Source organism: Gopherus flavomarginatus, chromosome 6 (assembly GCF_025201925.1).
Source record: "Gopherus flavomarginatus isolate rGopFla2 chromosome 6, rGopFla2.mat.asm, whole genome shotgun sequence".
In the NCBI taxonomy this organism is placed as follows: domain Eukaryota; kingdom Metazoa; phylum Chordata; order Testudines; family Testudinidae; genus Gopherus; species Gopherus flavomarginatus.
In genome coordinates this window covers 7,474,370-7,497,391 of record NC_066622.1, presented here as the reverse complement: position 1 = coordinate 7,497,391, position 23,022 = coordinate 7,474,370, and the positions used below count along the sequence as shown (strand labels likewise).

General features: G+C 41.4%; 1 protein-coding gene across 1 annotated transcript in view; it reads right to left on the bottom strand.

Annotated features, from left to right (window-relative positions):
* SLC25A26 (solute carrier family 25 member 26) overlaps positions 1 to 23,022 on the bottom strand; it is a 131,907-nt gene that overhangs the window by 26,649 nt on the left and 82,236 nt on the right. Inside the window, exon 6 of the mRNA XM_050957538.1 lies at positions 15,463 to 15,507. Coding sequence (XP_050813495.1) covers positions 15,463 to 15,507 — 45 coding nt within the window. The remainder of the gene's footprint in view (positions 1 to 15,462; positions 15,508 to 23,022) is intronic.

Sequence of the window (23,022 nt, the reverse complement as noted above, 5' to 3'; positions counted from 1 at the left end):
CCCTGTCCCCAAAAATCTTCCAATCTAAACAGACATATATAGATGTGGGAGGGAAAACAGAGGCACAAAAAGGTGAAGCAACTGCCCAAATTCCCACAACAGGTTAGCTGCAGAACCAGGGTTGAAACTCAGGTCTCCTGATCCCCCCTTCTAGAGCCACTAGACCAAATTAAACACATGCACAATGTTAGCAAGACCAAGGCCTTAGTAAGTGAAATAATCACATTGCTTTCAAAAACATTTGTTCATTTAACATACTATAAATACACTGAATTATTACCAATATAACTACACACAACAATTTGGTCATCTTGTTTCCCCAAATCATTCCTGTCTGACTAGTCAGGGCTTGTCATGTTAGAGAAAGTATGAAATAATGAGGTTCTTTTTTCAGGGCAATACCCATTCCTACCACAATGTTGGAAAGCAAACAGGCTACCATGCCAAGCCAGTATTCTGTGTATTCTGTTAAACTGAACAGAAGACTTTGTTTTCTCTTCAAAGGGCCCTTATCCCAATCTCTCGCTCTTCCCTTATGAATAACAAATTGGAAATAAATCTTCTGGCTGAAGTGCCTGGAATCTCATGCAATGTGGGTGCTCTTCGGCTTCCCAGCTCCATCACATGCTAATTATTGGTAAACACTTTGACATGATATATACATAGAACTAAGGGTACTTCTCTGCACTGCATAAAACAATACAATGGACGTGTACTCAAGACAACCAATTCAGTGGAAAGTAGGGCTGCCAATTAATTGCAGTGAACTCAAGTGATTAACTCAAAACAAATTAACTCAATTAAAAACATGAATCGCCATTTATTGCAGTTTTACCTGCACTGTTAAACAATAATAAAATATCAATTTAAATGTATTATAAATATTTTCTACATTTTCAAATATATTGATTTCAATTACATAATACAAAGTGTACAGTGCTCATTTTATATGATTATTTCTATTATAAAACTATTTGCACTGTAAAAAAGAAACAAAATTTCAATTCACCTCATACAACTACTGTGGTGCAATCTCTATCATGAAAAAAAATAATTCTACATTTTTAAGTTGCACTTTCATGATAAAGAGATTGCACAGTACTTGTATGAGGTGAATTGAAAACTACTATTTCTTTTATCTTTTTTTACCATGTAAGTATTTGTAATAAAAAATAATCATGTACAGAACACTGTACACTTTGTATTCTGTGTTCTAATTGAAATAAATATATTTGAGTATCTAGAAAACATCCAAAACATTTTAAATAAATGGTATTCTATTAATGTTTAACAGTGCTATTAAAACTGCGATTAATCACAATTAATTTTTTTTTAATCATTTGACAGCTCTGGTGGAAAGTCATAATACAGCTTTCTATCCTTCCCCAGTGACACACAACTTTGCAAAGATAGATCTTTCTTTATATGTGGATAACCCCATGTTTCTTATTCTCCCCATCAACCCTGTCTTATACTGAACACCTGGACAAGATGCTCCAGAAATCCCATCAATACAAATCAATATTCAGAACTATTATTTAGCTGAAGTGGTATTAGTATTACAGTAGCGCTTAGAAGACACAACTGAGATCAGGACCCCATTTTGCTGGCAACAGACAGATACATAAGTGACAGTCCTTGCTCCAGAGACCTTCCAATTTAAATAGACAAGACAGAAAAGTAGGATTATTATCCCATTTTACAGATGGGGAGCTGAAGAAGAGCGAGATTATGTGATTTGCCCAAGGAGAGTGTAGCAGAGCTGGAAACTGAATCCAGATCTGCTGTGTCCCAGTCTAGTGTTTTATTCATTATTATTATTTGTATGGTTGTAGTACCTAGGAGCCCCAGTCTCAGACCAGGACCTCATTGTGCCAGATGCTGTACACACTGAACAAAGACAGTCCCAGCCCAAAAGAGCTAATAATCTAACAACAAAACAAGAGGTAACCGATGGTTACAGAGAGACCAACAGGAGTGCAAGGAAACAATGAGACAACATAGTTATTACGATCAGCAGCGCTCCCGGCACACCAGCAGCCTAGCCATGGTGAAGGTTCTTGCAGATCTCACGGCAAAGGAGAGTTTTGAATTAGTGCGTTTCGTGGATGTTTACGGGGAACTTCTCCCAGGAGCAGCATGGGAGAAAGCACAAAGGAGTTACATTTTCAAGCAAGCAAGTGGGTGATGGAGGCAGACATCCTGGGCTGATTGGGGGTGGGAGGCGATCTTTGGATGCTGTTTGAGAGATGACAGGTAAAGCTCATCCTTCCACAGGAACAGCTGGAAGTTTCTCCCCATTTTGGTCCAGAGTAGTTAAACAGGAGGCTTCTCTGAGAGAAGGACACGCCAAGATGATCTCTGCTTGGACATTCAACCCCGAATGGGACTCATTTCTTGCTGCTTCTATATTGCTTCCTTCACTGGCAAGGACTTCAGCATGGATAGATTTCAGCTCCCTGTCCTCTGCAGCCTCCACCTATGCCTGTCCTCTACCAGCCTCCACCTACGCCTGCAGCCTCCATCTACGCCTATCCTCTCTGCCTAATGGCCCCTAAGGTCATGCTTGCCCGCCAGCACTTCATGCCTTTCTGCCATTTGGACTCCTCCCGGCACATTCCTTGTGATCTGGGTTTTTAAATGAGTGCCGCTTCAGTGGTACAAGTGAGGATCACCACTGAGTAACCAGAGGTTCTATGAAGTCAACTGAGCCATCTCCTGCTCTCTGGCTTTAGCTGGAGGTGATTCAGCCACAGAAGCAGCCACACAGCAGGATTGAAGAACCCTTGCTCCTGCTGCTTCATTGCTCCATAGGCTTGGCACAGACCTTGCTTGCCCAAGGGCACTGGTATCTGACTCCACCAAGAGACCTAACCAGCCCTGGTGGACTTTGGGGTTGGGGTTTATTAGGAGGAGTCTATTCTACAGCAGAGAGGCAGCAGCAAACTATGCCTTGCTGGAATGCGAGGAGCTTCTCCACCATCCTGAGAGATGCCTGCAGGACAGAGGCTGCTGAAATGCTCCTGAGGTGGGGGAAGGGAGAGAATAGCTCCCAAGAGTCAATATTTAGGACAGGGGAAAAGAGCCAAATCCAGCTGAATTGGGAGAAATGAATCCAAACGAGCCAGACTGAAAGAAAGAAAGAAAGAAAAATAATAAAACTGTTGTCTAAGGATCAGTGATCGTGAGATATGGTTTGATGCCTGCTGGTGCCAAGAGAAAAAAAAAATTGCCCGGATTTCTGGGATTGAGAAGCTATGCCACAGCCTTCAACAGAGCCGGTCCAGGCTCTCCTCCACTCACTGCAGTGAGGAGAACCCATCTTAAGATGGAGAAAGCACTACTTTCTGTTCACCCACCCTGTGAAGGCTCTCTGACAGGACATCCTTAGGCCCCTCACCCTTCATTTACTTTACATCGTGCAGTTTGCTCATTTCAGCCAGCTTAAGATACAATTTACAACGTGCATCACAATAATTTTTGTTTGTAGGAAAGTAGTTTTTCTAGTGCCTACCGAACTGTTTTGCTTTTAATAAGTATCAACAAGTTCTGAGTATTGTTTAAGCCTTTAAATCAGTGTGTGACAGAGGTGGTGTCCCTGCACATCCCCTCCGGGATGGTGCTCTCCTTCCCCATCAGACCCCCACTTGCTGGGCTTCATTCCTTTTAACTCCACCTCCAGGCTTAAAACCTAGCGCTGTGTTCTTTAACCCCTTCCACTCGGATGTACAGTCGTGCCTCCCGTCACACTGCAACATTGCTCTTTTTAAATGTGTGTGCTGAAATACTTCAGACGAGGAGATTTATTCACAAGGAAGAAGGCATGACACATGAAAATCCCTCCGAGGCCTTTCGCACAGAACTTGATGAACAGACTAAGTTTTTTTTTTAAAAAAAGCAGTAACAGCATAATTATATTTAGCGGTTATGAGGGAGCTGAGTCAAAGGTAGATGCCTCATTATATTTTTAGCTTTAAAGAGGCAAGCAAGGCTCATGGTGTCTTCTCAGTCTGAGATCTGCAACTGAGCCAACTTTTTTTTCAATGTTTCAATTTATTCTAATTATAAACATTAGCATGGTAGGTTAATTTGCTTCTGTGTCCCCTTTTGTTCGAGGTGGTCTTCTCTCAGATGACAAGAGAGGTGATTAGCAAGGTTCAAATAAGCAAGTCCAGATTAGCAAGCTTGTGTGTGACTTTAGAAGTGGCTTGAAGGCAAAGCAACAAGGAGAAGACAACAACGTTCACATGATGTAACGGGTTATTTGATTAAACACAATGAATGGTGTCAACAGGCTACTGGACGATGATTTGTTGACCTCGCGGTATGATTAGCAACATGAAATTTGAGACGCCCATGAAGGCAGATAGAAATACTGTCCGAATCAACCACATTGATTTGTTTCAGTTTTTATTCTGTAGGATGAAAAAAACAAACTGTTCTTCATGGTTCATCTTTACAACTTGGTGCTTTATTGGCAACACTGCTGATGGTTGATCCCAACAGATGTGCAGAACATTTGCTATAGCAGAAGCAGAAAATGGCTACAGCTTAGAAACACATCAAGAAACTAATCACACAGGTATTCTGTTCTTTGGGTGATATTCGCTCCAGTTCAGAGGGCCAGCATGAGTCCCAGTCACCACATAAGCCCCGTTTAAGGGTTAGTACTGGCCTCCGCACAGGGGCATTTTTCACTGTTGTGACTAAATAAAGTGTACATGCGCAGTGTTACTTTGCAGCATTGATCTGTTATCACTATTTAAATCACACTCGTCACTCCATGAGGCTCTGCTCAGACAAGCGAGAGGACAGAGCCCCTGCCCTGAAGGACTTGCATTATAAATGTTGTTAGGATCTGTTTGATCTTAACAAGGATGTGATTAATTTCCGCAAACTGAAATGCAATGTGCACTCTTGCTCCAAATAAAACTCATTTTCGAACTTAGTCAATATAGCGAAGTCCTAGGGCAAAGAACGTACAGGCCAGTGAAAGCAGTGGTCACCATAGGGAACCCTCCCAGCACACTGCCCTTTTGCATTTAATAATAAGACTGCTTAGCACTTTTCATCTGTTAAGCACGGTGCAGACATTTATTAATCCACCCTTCACTGATTCTTTTGGCTCCAGCAGGAAGGTAGGGAGAGATGTGAAGAGAATGGAGAACTAGAATGGAGAGAGAGACAGACAGAAGGCATGAGGGCCAACAGCACGATGGGCCAAAATAATTTGTTTTTACTGTCATTCTAGCTTATTTGGTTTTAGTAACCTTTAGTACCACCTAAATGTCGACTTGAAGGAGGATTAACCTTTGATGTCCCACACAGAAACAGGCTGTCTACATTCCATTTGCACATACACGGTTTCTCCATGCTACAAGAATCAACTTTTTTGCCTTGCACCACAGAGGTATGCCGGACTCACAGAAAGGGTTAAGACTTGACTGTAGAATAACTTAAGCCCTAGTATAAAAACTTCTGTTTATGTCTTCAGCACTTCAGTCACATAGGCCTGGTCTACATGTAAACATTAGATCAACCCAGCTACATTGCTCTGGGCAGTGAAAAATTTCACGCCCTGAGCACCACAGTTGGGTTCGCCAGTGTAGGCATGCGTAAGTCAATGAATAATTCTTCTGTGAAGATAGCTACTGTACTGCCTGTCAGAGAGGTGGATTAACTACATCAGGGTAGGCAACCTATGGCATGTGTGCCAAAGGCGGCATGCGAGCTGATTTTCAGTGGCACTCACACTGCCTGGGTCCTGGCCACTAGTCCGAGGGGCTCTGTGTTTTAATGTAATTTTAAATGAAGCTTCTTAAACATTTTAAAAATCTTATTTACTTTAAATACAACAACAGTTTAGTTATATATTCTGACTTATAGAAAGAGACCTTTTTAAAATGTATTACTGGCATGCCAAACATTAAATGAGAGTGAATAAATGAAGACTCGGCATACCACTTCTGAAAGGTTGCCAACCCTAAACTACATCAATTAAAAAACCCTTCTACTGATGTAGGAAGCATCTACACTACGACATTACAGTAGCACAGCTGCAGCGCGGTAGCCCTGATGCTTTCGTGTAGATATGGCGTTAGTTAATTCAGTTCTCTGCAAAGCTGGAGACTGGAGAACGAAGCACTCTCAATATCTCTAGCACAGTCAAACTGCATGGGAAGTGGCCTTAGAAACATTCCCATACTGCTCATACCAACACGTTATTTGGGAGGAGCCAACTCTAGGGATTAGACAAGCATTCAGTCTCCATGCTCATTCATTCCTTGATCTCTCTGGTGAGGCTGCCAACAAGGAATCCAATTGGCAGGGATTATTTCTGTAGCTTGGCACTTGCCCACTAAGAACTAAAATGAGATCACCAACTCATCTTACATAGACCACTAAGCACCCATCAAAAAGCAATGGCTTTTGGTAACCGAGATTGACTCGATAATGACACCTTGGAACAGATCTGAATGAGTGGTATGCAGATTAAAATGTCTGTATCCCATTAGCATCTTTTTGAGTCAACCAGTCTCATAAAACAGGTTTTTTTTTTAAAGTATTTTCTGAGCCTCTCTTTCTTATACCAAAATGATAAGTATCAGCAACATTTTGTTGGGCTAAGTATTTCCAGAAAATATCACCCTAATGAGAGGTCCTTGGTCAGCATGTCTACTAGGCTTGGTACACCAAAGCATTCCCAGGGAAACTCATATGCTGAATTGTCAAGGCTACGTGGGTACACAGCCTGGCCATTGACAGTGTTGGATTATCAATTTACCAATGCTACCCCTTGGAAATCTCTTGAGTCAGCATTCTGCATGAAAATTCTACAATGGCATGGGTCTACCTCACCACAGCTTCTACTACACTATGCTTTAAAACCTTATTGTACTAGCAAAACCTTCTTTGCTCATTTTCCATGAGGGTCCAAGACCTTCACTTCAGCCCACAGAATAAATTTACTTATTTCACCACTTTCCATTAGTGAATGTAAAATACCCCGAGGTACCATATCTACATCAATAACATCTGCAAGACCTTTTCCAGTGGCAAAGTTGACACTGGTCTCATTCTACTGAGATAAGAGAAGTAAAAACTTTTAGTATTTATTTATTTTTATTTTGGGGGCCTTTAGAAAAGCCAGCAGAGTCAGAAAGGGACAACTTTACTTTGCATTTTCCATTTGTGATTTACATTTTCCATGGCTTTTGGTCAGGTTCATGTACAGTTACTTAATGAAAATATACTACAGCAAGTGCCCCACACACTACAGCTTTAAATAGAGGTTTGGGACATTATTATAGAAAACTACAGTTCTTTTCATAAGGGCAAAAGTACAGTAAGGAAGGGGTGGGAAATCCCAATTAAAAAAAACCATAAATGATCTATAGACAGATCTGCAAGTTTTACGTGGATAGTGGAAAAGCAAAGGACCAAAGACATATCTAAAATATTCTCTCCAATGATGTTTTATGTGCACAGGTACAGTACGTGTGCATACTGTCTTGCAGAAAACATACTGGCCCAAGCATGGGCTAAATTCTCTATTGGTTTAAGCAGTGGAAGTACTTATACGCTAACTGAGTTGCATTTGCTCATGCCAGCAGTGACCTTGGCCCTATATCTTAAACCTACCCAAATCCCAGATACACAGAGAAAAAGAACAAAAAGTTGGCCTACATGCCACAGCACATTTCCAGTGTTAAGTGTTTCATGCCTTCTTCCCCATCTGTGTTCCAGCTTGATGCAAACTAAAGTGGATGCACAAAAAACCTGGTTAAGGAAAACATCTCCCAAACAGTGTGTCCACAGCAGTGTATAATGTACCAGTGACACTCAGATACTATGGAGAGAAGGGCCATATAAGTACTTGGGTAAGTAGGGGGTGGTTCGGTAAAGTGGCTTAAAAGTTAAAACAACTTTACTTCAAACTAGAGGAGGTGCACCATTGGTACCTGTTTACAAATACCTGCTCCATCCATGCCTGAGTGAATAAGCCATTTCAAAAAGCTAATCAGTTCTTTAGGCTCATTTGGCATGAGCTAATACTTAGAAATTCAGTGTGCAACACTTCGGGCCAGACTTTGAACCCTTACACTGAATGGTACCTTCCTCCACCAGCGGTCCCACAGATTTCAATAGCAGGTTCATTGACTTCAGTGGGACTACTCTTGGTCAAAGACAGATGAGTAAGAGTATCACAATCTGGCCTTTTGTCTGTTCAACTGTGAGAGTCTGTTTTTTGTCTCCTTTTTCAAATAATGCATTGACATTCCAGGGCTATCCAGCTTTTTTCAAAATGTGTCTGTAATTCTACAAGAAATGATTGCATTTGTTTCTTTCCCTTCAGTGCAGATGGTGTGCTAGAATGCCTCTGACAGTGTTTAAAGGCTGTGTGAATGACTGCGATTATGACACTAATAATGTAAGTTTTGTTTGCAGAACAGCTGTTGGCTGCATTGTTCTTTTGTGAGAAAAATGTAGCCATTATGCTAATGGCATGCAGGCTCCTGATTGGATGGAGGTTACATCATGCCTTGGAACAGTGCATTACAAATTGCTTTTCGTGATGCAGCACCTAAGCAAATGGCAGACAAATTAATGCTATTTAATGATTAGTCTTAATCCCCAAATCAGCCTGATCATTACTCAAAGAGGGAGAGAGGTATGGGCGAACACTTATGATACAGCCTGAAAGGAAACGCTTTAACACTGGGACTAGGTTTCATTTATTCTTGACTTACATGTAACTGATTACAGTGGAAAAGAAATGCTACGCTAGTTCTCAGACTAAAAAGAAAGGTGGGCACCTAGCCACGGCTCAGGGAAAACTATGTTTAGGCTCCATTTGGCAAGATTTTGATACTTCCTATTGCCCTTAAAACAACCAAGGGTTGGTTTCCAGTTTTCAGAAAGTAGTTTTGGTCTTTTGCTTTAATGGTGGGAGCATTTCATACATCTTAACTCTTCTTAAAATTACAATCAGAGGTATTTTCCACTTGCTCGAACAAGGATTAGAGCTTTCTCTCCTTCTGTGCGAAACCCCAGTAAATGGCCTTTGCACAGTAAATCTGAGAGAGGCTAGAGGTGGGAATCCTACCCTAAACCAGCCATGCCACTGTCTCTATTCAACCCCAAATTTATTTCTTGCTTAACACAGGGACTGGGAGTGAAATCCTGGCCCCAATGATATCAATGGCAAAAAGCCTACTGTTTTCAATAGTGCTAGGATTTGACCTGGGTGGCAACCAGTTCAGGATTTTAAAGGGTTTGAAGTTATATCCCAGGATCAATCTAGTCCCTGGCAGCCTTCATATAGGGGCGAGGGGTAAATGTAAATGGGTGAGGACCTCTGGCCTGTGCTATTTTGGATGTCAGACAAGATGATCACAACAGTCCACTCTGGCCTTAGACTTCTATGAAATGCCTGGTCCAGCTCAGAATCAGACTGTCAGGTACAGGACACAAAAGGTCCTGGAATGTTTTGTTTTGTTTTCGCTTTGAAAAATAAGGTTATTTTTAAAAAAGCCATTCACATGGTCTCCCTCCTCTGCTCCTGTCTCACAAAACGTATGGGGAATTTCTCAGACTGACAACACAACGGTTGGCCTATGCAGAGAGCCTTCTCCATTCACAGCCGTGCTAGAGTAATTCTTGCTGGGCCCAAAGTGCAGCCAGCATGTGCGGGGATAAAAATCAAGAGGACTGAGTGGTGTTTCCCACAACAGAAGGGCCCAAGACACAGATCCTGGTGGGATCAGGGATAGCCAGCCATGGAGCTGTTAGCTTTCATCTTGCCATGGCTTCCCTGGGAAGCAGTCATTTCTGATCAATAGGTATTGCTGTGCTCAAAGCCAGGACTCCTTGATTCTGACATTCGAGTCCTAAATATCTGTCCGTAAGCTGATGTCTTATATTTCTACATCACCAATAAATAATTGAGGAAGCTAAAATTTCTTATATGAAGGCTTTCTAAAAAAGTAAAAATATGCAGGATAAGATATCATGAAGCAGGTAAAACCTACAGTAGAGTGCCCAGCTCACAGGAAAATATCTGTCATTGTAAACAGTGAAATATCTGCTGCAACCACTGTGACTCGGCACAAAGTTTCACTCCAAAGATGTGTCCCTGCAATCTGAAATTTCAGTACAGAATGAGATATGAGGTATTTCTGAAGCAAGTTATGTAGCCATACTGGAAATGCCAATGCTCTGTACATGGGACTGCATCTTACGTTACCCCAAAGCCAGACCTGATGCAAAAGGCAGCACACTTGGTAAATGGGGTGCCTTTCAGAGAGGACATGTGCTCTGTTATCTGCACCGGTTGCAAGTTGGCTTCCAGATAAAATTTAAGGTGTTGGCTTTGACTTCGCAGTTCTAGATGAAATGGAACTGGCCTATTTAAGTGCCAGCTCTCTCCTAGAGCCAAGATGCCATAGTGGCATTCAGCAGAAATGCTTACCTTAGAGTAACCAAAAATGTTTGTTGTACGGGATTTTAATATTTATCCTAATGTTTGCTGTGCTAGCTGTTAAAATTTCAATGAGCATTGTAGAGTTTCTGCCTTTCTAGTTTCTTATATATATTAGAAGGATTTTTTTAAAAATGGAAGTAAAAAGCACCATAATATTATACCTCTGTACACGGCAAGAGGGTTTTAAATGTAGGCAATAGTGTTGGACTTGCTTTACTGTAAGAAAACCAAGCAACATTTGTCTTCCAATAAAAATATTTGATGTATGAAAAAAAAGTCACAGTGGTTTCTTTACTTCTTTTTCAACCTTTCAGAGATATCAGGTTTTAAGAGAAGGGTACACTCATCAGCTAATTCCAACCTCTGTGCTCATGCCAGACACCCACATAATCAGAAGTCAAGCCTCCATATTTTCATCAATAAATTCATATCTTGACAATCATTTCAATATGTCCTGTGCTAATGCCCATTTTATGAATAGTCTTATCTGTGTGATATCCTCTCTTCTCTCAGTCTATACATATTATAGTGCCATGATATGCAATACTATATATTTCAAGTAGTACAACCTGCCAGTATTTACTACTATGATAGTGCTGTGTTTATAATATCGCTAATGACCTGCCAGAAGAATAAATGTTAAGCACAGGCTTAGTGCATGGCTGCTTGGGGCAAAGCAAAGACACAGAATGGGATACAGGTACATATGATTTCCACACGGGATCAGACTACTGCTTCTCCAAGTCTAGTAACCTGTCTCTGGCTTTGGCCAACACCTGATGTCTCATTGGAAGGTAATCCCTGCTTCCCTACCAGGCATGTAGCTAATTGTGCTCTCCAAGGAGGCGAGATATTTTCCTTGATCCCTGCAGTAATCTGCTGGTGCACAGACGCATGAGACTGAGTCATCAATGACTCAGTTTATACAACTACAGATTTTATTAACGGTCATAAAATCATCCAGCCACAATATCTGATCCTCTCAGTCACAGCAAGAATTGACTCTAAACGCCTCATACACTTACCAATACTTAGAGTGTTTCACTTCCCTTCACAACCAACTCCTTTAATACAGCCCAGCATAGCTCCTTATACAATAGGTGGACAATCCACATCAGTGACTGGATCCCCAGAGACCACAAGCGACCACTGGGCAGACCGAAAACACGCTGGGCTGATCTCATAACAAAACTCTTTGGTGAGAAATGGAAAGAATGGCCTCGCAAGAAAACAGAATGGTGTGGCGTCAACTTGCATTCGCAGAGGGACGGATAAGGACAAGCCGGACAAAGGTGACTCAACATTTTAGTTAAGGTCTCTGTATCAGTGCTTTGTGCTGACTCTCCTGTCACCTGCTATTTACTGTTTCCCCCCTTCCCTTCAAAGAACCCGTGAGAAGACCTGCCGCTGAATCCTTTAGCTGCTACTCTCCATGTGTTCACAGGTGACTAGACCATAACTTTTCTTCTTTGCTTCAATATTTATGATTTTTTAAAAAAGAGTTTAATTCAGTCATCTGCAATCAGTTACTTCTACAGTTAAGACTCCTGCTTTCACTGCTGTGACAAACCTCTAGCTCTTTATCAAGATGCTGAAAAGGAAATGACTGAAGCACGTGTGAAGGATTTTAAGATCCCTACATTCAGTAACAGGTTGTTATTTGTACCAATATACTGAAACTGGGCTATGGTATAAGCTGTCCAGTCTAAGTGTTGCTGGAAATATCCACCAACCCGTTTAGATTATTGGTGATGTCTAATCCTAAAAGGCTTGTTTACTTAGCCAGCTAAATTCAAACTGTCTCCTTTACAGCCTAGGTTTTAAACAATACATTTTATCACCACAACTACGTGAATGTTTGTTAAAACAGCTTTACGTTCTGTGAAGAGCTACATCATGTTCCTGCTTTATGTGGTTTTGGAGAGCAAGGTGCCCTTGTTTCATACTGCCGTCTCTAGTTTCCAGAACAGTGATGCGGCACTAGCAATTACGATGTCACGTCAGCTCTACGTTATACGAGTTCGCTGAAAGCTGCTCCTGTAATTTGGCATAAAAACAGATTCCTAATAAGGTAGCTGAAGTTACCCTGTGCAAAAGGACAATTCCCAGATACCACATTTGGATAACATCGCAATGAGCACATTGTGCTGGGATTCCTACAAAACACTCAACGGCTCGGCAGCTGGTATGCTGTTTATTACACCAGTCCTCCATCTCTCGCTGTTACCTCAGGCTCCCCCACCCTCACCTTTTGGCTCTCGTCTCATAGTTTGGTGGTAAGCACTTTGGGGTAGGGACCATCTTTTCTTTATATATGGGTGGCTCCTGATGGGGCCCTGATTGGGGCCTCTAGGCTTAACCACAATACAACAGATAATAGGATTGGTGTGAAAAGTATAGACAGCTCATTTCACCAGCACAACACTGCACTGAGCAAGGGTGCCATGGCACAATCCATGCAAAAGTACAATCGCCAGTACCACGTTCCATCCAGCACCAGAAGTTGGTCCAGAAAGAGACAGAGCCAGGCTGGTCTGGGGATGTGCTATTTAAACGCCTCTCTTGGGAAACCCATGACTGTGAGGAGCCAGAAAACAAGACCCAACAGAACAGCTGTGGTGGGAGTAAGGAGAGGACTGCCACTTCCCCCTAAACCCTGGGCACGTCGCCCTTACCCTAGTTTGGACTCACTTGCAGCCTGCAGGTACAGTAATGGTGTACATTGCAACTCCTGCATCCGTTGAGGGTGAGGGGAAGTATTAGTACCTAGCAGAGGGCTAACAAAGAAGAGCAATCAAGAGGCATTAGCCTGGGTGGCTTTCCTTTCAAATGGAAAATCAGTATAGAACAATGAGCTGGCTGCAGCCAAGGGGAAGCAGTTTTCCTTGACTGGACTTCAGGTGGGCTGAAACTAAGCACCAAAAAAATCACTTGATAAGATCCCTGAAGCCGTTCAGGAGAGTCAACTGATGAGAGGGGATGGAACTGGGACTTTATAAATGGGAGGCTCTCTCACTGGCCATTCTAGAAGAGACCAGAGCAAGAAGACAACACTGGGCGGGAGGAGAAAAGGGTTCTGGAGCCCTGAAAGGACTGACAAAGACTCGAAGGGCTCTAGAATGGTGTGGACCCTCGAGCGAGGGTTCTGCATACGGATGCTTATCTTTCCATAGATCTGTACCTCTCCTGCGCCTTATCTAGGAGTAAAATGTGATTGGTTTAGAAATTCCTTTACACAGCCTGGGTTCCCCTTCCTTTAATATCACATGGTTGTCAAAAGTGAAACAGAAATCCAGAGGGCCCAAGAGCATCAGTGTAACTCGGGGCAGGGGGGGAGGGGAGTGTAGTACAATAGCTATCAGGGACTCTTGTAAGGGACCAGCACTAGTTTCAGGTCCTAGTCAATTGGATTGCACAGTCTGTATCTCAGGAGTGGGAGCTAGATAGAGGATCTTCACTCCAAGGCCTGCCTAGAAGCCCAGAGCTTGAGCAGTTACTGGATTCTGTCCAGACTCAGCCAGCCTAAAACCCCTTGGGAGCCAAGGTTTGGGACTAATACCACAGCATGGTGGGCATCCAGGGTTCAACCAATCAGAATTTCCCATAGATGGAAATTCTGTTTTCCAACCCAGCTTTCAGAGGGTTTCACAGAACCAATCCTTCAGTCCTGTAAGGACAGGATAGCTCAAAATACCTGATACTCTTTTTCCTATGTCACTGGTTTGAACTGAGCTTTGGCTGCTCATGAATAAAAATTACTAGCATCTGCCAGCTGTTTGGTGGTTATTTGAAATTATTTTGTGGTCTCAACCAAGTTCCAAGTGGGTGAATGTCTATGTCTCCAGAACCACTGGCACAATTTATACTAATTGTCTCTCACAAGAGAGTGGAGTGTTTTGGTCAGCTTGGAATCTGGACAATGCACCAGTCCCAGAACTGCATTCTTTGCAACAAGGTCCATGTACATCGACGTCGCCGTGTAGGGGAAGCTAGTACTCCCACCACTTATTGTGCATCTGTTTTGTAAGAGGAGAGGACTTCACTTTAGAATGTCCAACCATTTCTAGGAGTCCAACTCATTTAATAATAATAATAAAAAAAAATCCCTCCACCCCTCCATCATATAAATATAAAATCCTATCATGACTTTTGCAATGGCCTGCAACAACCCTTTGCACTTCGATTCTGCCTTCTGTGCAAGGACAATAAAGCACTTTACAAATGTTAGAACCCCCACCCCACAACCTCCTTTTGAGGTGCAGAACTAACAGCTTAACCATTTGATGAGAAAACTGGGGCACACAAAAATTACATGACTTGCCAATGGTGAGTAGCACAGCTAGGAACAGAGCGCTGATCTCATGAACTCCAGTTCTGTGCTTTAACCACTAGACCACAAGTCCTTCTGCTGGACAGCAATTTCACCTTATAAACAATGCAACCAACTGGAGGGATAACATTCATATAAAGTTGCATCATTCTAGAAGATTACTCTATTAAGGTATCTTCTGAGTTACAGATTTTTAAACAATTCTTTCAAATAATTGGTACAAAGCCAATCAGAACACCAATGACATATTGTGGGTGGCTCTTGGAACAATTTTATTTAATCAGTCTCCTCTGCACAACTCAAAATTTCCTCTTTACCTTCAGGAGTGAGGTGTTGCAAATTCAGACAACATTGATGGCTACAGACAATTTTAAATCGATACCATTATGTAGGACAACAAACAAAACTTCTGGGGTGTTTATCGTCAGTGCAGAGCACTGGGATTTGTTTGCATGACATACATTAAAGCTTAGATTGCTATCGCTTTTCAGACATCCAACCAAATGATTATCGTATGCAAAACTAGCTTTGTGCATGCATTCTCTGAAATGCCCCTATCTGTGGTTAACAAGTTAGGTAAGCTATCATACAAGCTTCTAAGATGCACACATTTCTAATGTCACCGGTTTGACACACTAATGGGTCTTACCTTTAAGGACTCCCAAAGGGGAAACTGCACCAGAGAGAAAGGAATCTGGAGGGGGTAAAGAAAAAAAAGACACAACAGCGAATTAGGTTGGCATGTTCCTTGGCTAGCTAAATTAGGAACAGTTATTGTTCACTCAGTGAACTGTAGCTTATTACATTTATAAATCTGTAAGGATTACTTTATGTACATTGCTGTTAGAGGACTGGTTTCACTAAAGCAGTTTTTACTTTGTTTATCAGGTTCCCTGCTGAGAGGTTAATGTCTTGTTACCAGGGTGGCCGGTAAGACCAATAACTAGCATGATCTAGTGCCGGGAATTTCTCAGTTTGACTTTTAGCCAAAGAAGCCATAAAGATGGTTCAGGCACCACACCACTCAGGCCACAAACACAGCTTGATGAGGAACTGTCGGATAACATGCATTGTCACACATAATTATCTGAACGTGGAGGAACGCTTAGTGTCTTAAAGGGATGCTAAAAATGGCATAATAGAGTTGCAAGTTTATTGTCTCTATTGTCCAAAATGGATAATTATTTATTTATTATTATTATTATTGAGAGCGACAAGGTGGGTGAGGTAATACCTTTTATTGGGCTAACATCTGTTGGTGAGAGAGACAAGCTTTCAAGCTACACGGAGTTCTTCTTCAGCACTGTGTAAGCATGAAAGCTTGTCTCTTTCACCAACAGAAGTTGGGTCAATAAAAGATATTACCTCACCCACCCTGTCACTCTGATATCCTGGGACTGACACGGCTACAACACTTCATATTGTTATATTTCTATATTTGTATTTTGGTAGCACCTAGGAGCCCAACTCACAGATCACAACCCTATTGTGGTAGGCACCAGACACAAACACGGAACAAAAAGATGGTCCTTACACTAAAGAGTTTTCACTCTATGTATAAAAAGAGAGAACAGCTGGAGACAGACAGGAGTACAAATTACCACCACTTCTGATAAAATGCCAAGCCTCAGCTTGTAAAAGCTTCCAGTATTTAACATAGACAATAGCTGTCTTGTTAAATCTATGGAATGATATAGTAAGATACAGTATAATTTAAGGTTTCAGAGTAGCAGCCATGTTAGTCTGTATCTGCAAAAAGAACAGGAGTACTTGTGGCACCTTAGAGACTACAGTCCACTTCATCGGATGCATGCAGTGGAAAATACAGTAGCATAATTTAAGTAACTGTAGATTATTAGAAACGTTCATTGTGGAAGTATATCTTATTAAATCTAAATTACATGGAAGTTTGAAATGGCCCCTAAACATTACATTTATCCAACATCAGAAGAGTTAAAGTTTGTTTTATTGTGTTGCAACTAATGATTAATAAATGAGCCTATTCCGTTAATCTGCCAGGCAAAACTTAGCTTGATAGACACCTGCCACAGAAAATTTGTTATCTATTCAGGCAGGAAATGGCAGTGAGATGAAATCAATGCTGATGCTGTACAATGAGCTGACAAACTGAAATCTCAGAGGAAGTTTGTCATCTTGAACAAAGAGGACTATCCCTTGTGGTATCTCAAAGGCCCAAAAGAAAGGTCAAACCTGGTTCTTATTTATCAGGGTCCTGAAACTCTAGCATAGCACTTAAATTTCCTTTTCGATTTTAGGTGACAAAGTCCAGATATTTGACAGAAATGCCTCGTAATATATTTATGAGAAGATATAGAGCCACATGCTGCTGCATTGTTGTCAAATGGGAGTTAACTGCATCATTTCCTTGCACTGCAGAATCAAAAGTGACATAACCTTCTATCATCTACACCAGAAAAGAGATCTAATAGCCATCATATTTGCTCCAATTTGTTAAAAAAAGAGAAGAAAAGGAAATGCATTATGTTCAGTTTATACCAAACAAAACAGGCCTCCTAACACATACATAATCTCAAATTTCTTCCCATTGTACTCTGAGTGTGTGTGGGGGGGAATCTGTTAACATTAAGACAAGGGACATTCTCAAAATTAGGTTTGTTTTATCTCTATTACTAATTAGATGCATTTCAAGCAAATGGAAAGAAGTTTAAAATTTCTATTTGATTTTCACCATTTGAGTTGTCTGTTTCCTTTCTGCATCCTTCTCAGTTTGGACAAGTCAGATGAGGTTTGACTGTTGATCAGGGTCAGCTCCAGGCACCAGCGAAGGAAGCAGGTGCTTGGGGCAGCCAATGGAAAGGGGTCCAGGTCTTCAGCGGGTCTCTCAGTCCCTCTTTTCCTCTTGGAGCTGCCACCAAAGTGCCACCGAAGAGGAAGAGAGGGAGTGAAGGACCTGCCGCCGAATTGCCACAGAAGAATGAAGCAGCGTGACTGAGCTGCCGCTGAAGTGTCGCTGATCAGCTTTATCTTTTTTTTTTTTTCGCTTCTCAGCTTGGAGCGGCAAAAAGGCTGGAGCCGGCCCTGCTTTTGATCCTCATTTTCACTTCCTCATGCACCTCACAAGATGGATTTCCAAAATGGCAGGAGGAGGTCTAGGGCTTAGACTCTGCATGGTGCAAGTCAACAGGGTTTGCACAGGCCCATGGATCCACCTGTGAGAAGGAACTTGCTGACTGGAGCTTAAATCCTCACCCAGCCCTCACAAATCCTGTTTTAATAGACTTTTAAACTTTCCCAGAGATATACTAACATTACATGTTCTGAAACTTTTCAAAACAAAACCTACATTCTGGCCCAATCTACTGGGCAACATGCCTTTAAAAAGACCAGAGCGCACCAGAGTAGATTAACATATAAAAAGAGAACTTTCTTTAACCATGCAATTCATACAGTGATAAATTCATTATACTTTTCACAAACTTTTTACAGTAAAATTGAAGTGAGAAACCCTCTCACTTTGGGGACACTTCTTCCCTTGAAGAACTGTGGTTTGATTGTGTTTGCTGTTATTTTCCTTACAAAAACCTTCAGATACAGAACAGAATCACACCCAGCCAGGCAATGATATCTGTGCCTGAAATAACCTAAAACAACAAGGAAAATGTGGTCCACACATGTGGAGAACTTTCTGCCAGCAAATATGAAATTCTGGCTAGCTCCACCAAATCTCTCATTTGATGTTCACATAAAATAGACAGACAGTATCCGTTCTCATGTCTGGCTTGATGTTCTATAACTGTACTGTTTATTCAACAGAATTAAATCCTACCCCACCCCATCTCCCAAAATAGGGGCAGCTCCCATACATATGTAAAATTATTATTCTAATGTTTAATAGATGGACACAATAGCCAGTTACTCGGGAGCTGTAGTTTTTAATGTCCAATATCCAATTTATTGCAGATTTTTATTGTTTTCAAAGATCTGCTTAATTCTCCTGAATTAGGTGGATTAAAAAAAAAAAGGATTTTATATTTTGAAAGCCAGTGATTTTAAAAAACCAACGCTGAAAACAGCTGCAGCCCAGAGTAACAGCAATAGAAAAACAAACTCTCGCTTTTAAAATCAGACTGCAAGTATGTTTCACCTAAGAGTTGAGAAGCTTTCAGCAAGTGAGATGAATTTAAGGAGGAAGTTAAAAACACTGCCAGACGGATGCATTAATATTGAAAATTGAAGTAGTACTGATACCCCTCATAGCAATAAAATAATGTTTTCATTGAAGCAATTTAAACTTTATCAGGCTACAGTTACAAAATTTGCCCATTCGATGCTGATAAATCTGTGATGTTAAATCACAAGCTGACAACACCCACAAAGAAACTCAGCAGTCAGACGGAGGGGTAGCATGTTGAAGGAGCAGCAAAGAAAAAATAAATAAATAAAGCCAAGCCCATTATTCAAAACTGGAATCCCTTTCAAAATGCTAGAATTCTTCTACATAAAGAGGAAACAGATGTTCATGGCTGGAATTTGCATGTGGCTTTATTCTCTACTAAGATACAATAAAACTACTCTTCTGCTCGTCCTCTGAGTCAGAAATTAAACGGTGGCCTGGCATGTCTAGTCCAGCTGTGCCTTCCTTTCCCAACTTTTATTAGCAATATATTAAAAACCTAAAAAGCACAAGAAATGAAAAATCATGTGGCATGTGTTCTCAAACCAATATAAAAACTGCAGATGTTCTTACTAATCTGCAGCGCATGTTTGTTTATTCAGGTTCTCTGTGTGTCTGATTCAGCGGGGCTTTGCTCTCGGAATTATCTGTTTTTACAAATGCTAGAGTAAATACTACAAGAACAGCCGTTGGAAACAATAAAATCACCTAAAAGAGGAGTTAAGGTCTTTGTTTTCTTGCACGGGACTCTTTCACTCTTTTGGGCTCCCATTCAGCAGAGCCATGTGGTTAATGTGAAGCACCTGAGCAGCTCCACAGAATTCAACGGTTTAGGAAGCAAGGTGGGCCTTTGCTCCTTGGGAAGTGAGTGTGGAGAAGCAGCACACCTACTGCTCCCATGGGGCTGTATTGATGGCTACAGAGCAAGTCTACTTCTGCTGCAATGCCTGATTTCTTCTTTGCCTCCACCCAGACTTGAAGAGCCTAGATTCTATGTAACCCAGAGACTGAACCAAGGAGCTCCAGAGCTGAATGCATGAGTCTCTACAGCTCGAGTGCCAGGTTTACATGCTGAGGGCTTCAACCAACTCACGATCTCAGTGAACAAGGCACAGAGCAGGACACAATCTCACTGGTGGGTTAAATACTTCCCTTGGACAGGGGTAGTTCATCTCGAGCATCTGAGGTCCATAATAGCTGAAATCCAGATGACTCTCCACTTGTTTGACAGCCACCATCTCGGCCAACATTGGGGATTGTACTAGGGATGTCCAAAGCTGAAAACATGAGTCTCTATAGCTCAAGCTAAAGAGTTGTGTAGCAGGTTGTGTAGCAGGAGGTTGTAACAGACTCAAATCCTTTCTGGGTCTGGCACAAGGGGTGACATGTAACCCACTGGCATGTGGGTTACATTCTGCAAAAAAAGGGCAGTAAGACCCAAAATCCGTGGAATCCAACGATTTCTTGTTCTTGCCATGCCCCTCATGACTTGTGATATCAGTCACATAAACTGCTCTCGGTGATACCTTTATGGCACGTTGTTCCAACAGTAATGCTGGCAGCTGTTTATCATGTATTTATTAGGAATAGGGTATTTTCGTAACTCTATTGCCACTGAAGCCAATGGTAAGAACTCCCATTGGCTTCAATGGGAGCAGAATTAAGCCAACACTTTTAGAAAGTGTCACCAACAGTCTCACTTAAAGGCATTTGTACACATGGCATTTCCACTCATCACTGTAGTACTACAGCATATATTTGCGAAGGGTGCCCCTCACCGTGGTATCTGGGCAGCAGTTGTCAAACTGGTCTTATCTTCCTATTTCTCTACTTTAATCATGGCAGAATAGTGTAAAGACACACTGTAGTTCAGAGTTTGAAAAAGAAGATAGAAAATATTCCATAATTGTTTCTAGATTACAGCTGTAAACTTCCATTTTGAATAAACAACCTTTTTTTGTTTGTTTATGACTGTATTTAAAAGAAAAATGCCTCCTTTACACGAGATGCCTCTTCTTTTACGATAGGTTCAAGTTGCAGTCACATAAACAACCCTGTTTCTCGGCTGAAGTTAACACCAAAACATTTCAATTAATAATCACAGTAAATCTGTTTCAGTGTCTTCTCCTCTTAAAATCCTTCACGCACTTACACAATGCATCTAGATTATGATCAACAGACATTCCACCTATAAATATACTTTTCCATAATAGGATTTGAAAAGATAGTATGAAATGAGGTAAGTCTTTCACTTGGCCATGTCACAGGTCACAGCAATAGATGTGATTATATACAGCGTGGTATAAAGTATCCAGATTGAAGGTGATGGTGCATAGCGGCAATGCACAGCCACTCGACATACCGTCCTTAAACCCAGTATTGTCAACATTTATTTTTACATTCAATTAATCCTGCTCGCCAGGCTCCAGTTGATGCATTGCAGACTCCACAAGAAACCTAACAAAGGTAATTTGTAATTTTAAGCATGACCGAAAGGCTGTCAAACTGTAGATGTCCTTACTGCAGTTTTTAGAGATGAAAGGATTTAGTGTAGTGAGAGAACACTGGTAAATAAATGAGTGAAGTCTCGGTTAATAAATATTGATGCGCTTAGAAACAAAGGTTTCCAACAAAGACAATAAAGCAAGTGGCAACAATGGCCAGAGATTGAGAACTCCCCCAGGGCCCTATCTTCTAAAGAACACGTTTAAACACAGGTCCCATTGCAGTGATTTCCAACACAACTGGGCCAGTCAGCATAGGCAAGGCTGTGCAGCATCAGAACTATAATTAGCAGCCATGGTCCAGCCGGGGTAAAACACCAAGGGAGCATGTATCCTGACGATCTTTGGAAATTCTTCCACCACTGCTGTAGCACAATGGCACTATCGCTAATACGGGTGATGGTGGGCAACTCTAGATGACACGGTGGTAAAAATACCAATATCAATTTTGCCAACATTCATTTTTACAGATGATTAATACTACAAGCCAGACTCCAGTTGATGCTTACACAAGAAACCTACCAAAGGCAATTTGTAACTCTGTTTTTCGAACCATTAATGTTAACCTTTGTAACTGTTTAAGCTAGAAAAAGGGATGCAATCTTGTGCTCTATGCACAAGACAGGGATACAAGAACTTCTCAATTAAATTCCTGGCTCTCACAGAATTCCTCTACAACCACAGGGAAACCACTGCATCTCTCTGCCTCAGTTTCTCCATCATCAAATAATATTTCTCACCATCTGTCCTACATGGGTGTTTTGAAGATTCATTAGCTGGCATCTGTAAAGACTTTTGACAAATTAAACACTCTATGTGGCAAAGTGTGGTTTGATTTGGTTGAGAACCTCTATTACACACTTATCTTTTAAGCTATGTTGCAAAACTGCATAAAATGGGTGCGGTTTTCTTTTAAAAACCACTGCTGATAAGTTACAAAGGGAAATCCTCATCCAGTCCTCTTCTGGTAGAAGGATGATGATTAATAAAAATACAGTCTCTTTATGGAAGCCAGTGTTGAAAAACAAAGGGGAAATATGTGAGAGCTCCAGCACAGATATATGCCGGCCCGCAACAGGTGGGGAGAAGAGAAGCACTGAGGCAGATATACAACTTAAATACGAGAGAGACAGCAAACAGAGATCCTTGTCATGAGTGCAGAATGCTTTAACCTTTCACTGACAGCATTAGGGACCATTGTTTTATTTAAGGCACTTTCATCATTCTCACTCTCCCCCACTCCACCCTGATATTTTGATGGGAGGGCAAAGCAGCTTTACAGAAATTGACTGAGGTTACACAGATAACTTGCATAGGACGTTAATCTTCACAAACCCAAGACTTGATCCTGCTCCCAATCTGACTTCAGTAGGAGGAGGACTGATTGCACTCCAAATATGCAAATACTCTAGCAGACTCTCTCCTCCCCTCTTCCCAATGAATAGCCCCACAGCATCCATTGTCAAAATAAGTCTGTTTTGTTATTTGTTCTTGAAAAGCAGCATACCCAAAAAATGCACAATGAAAATAAATATTCCAACATCAACTT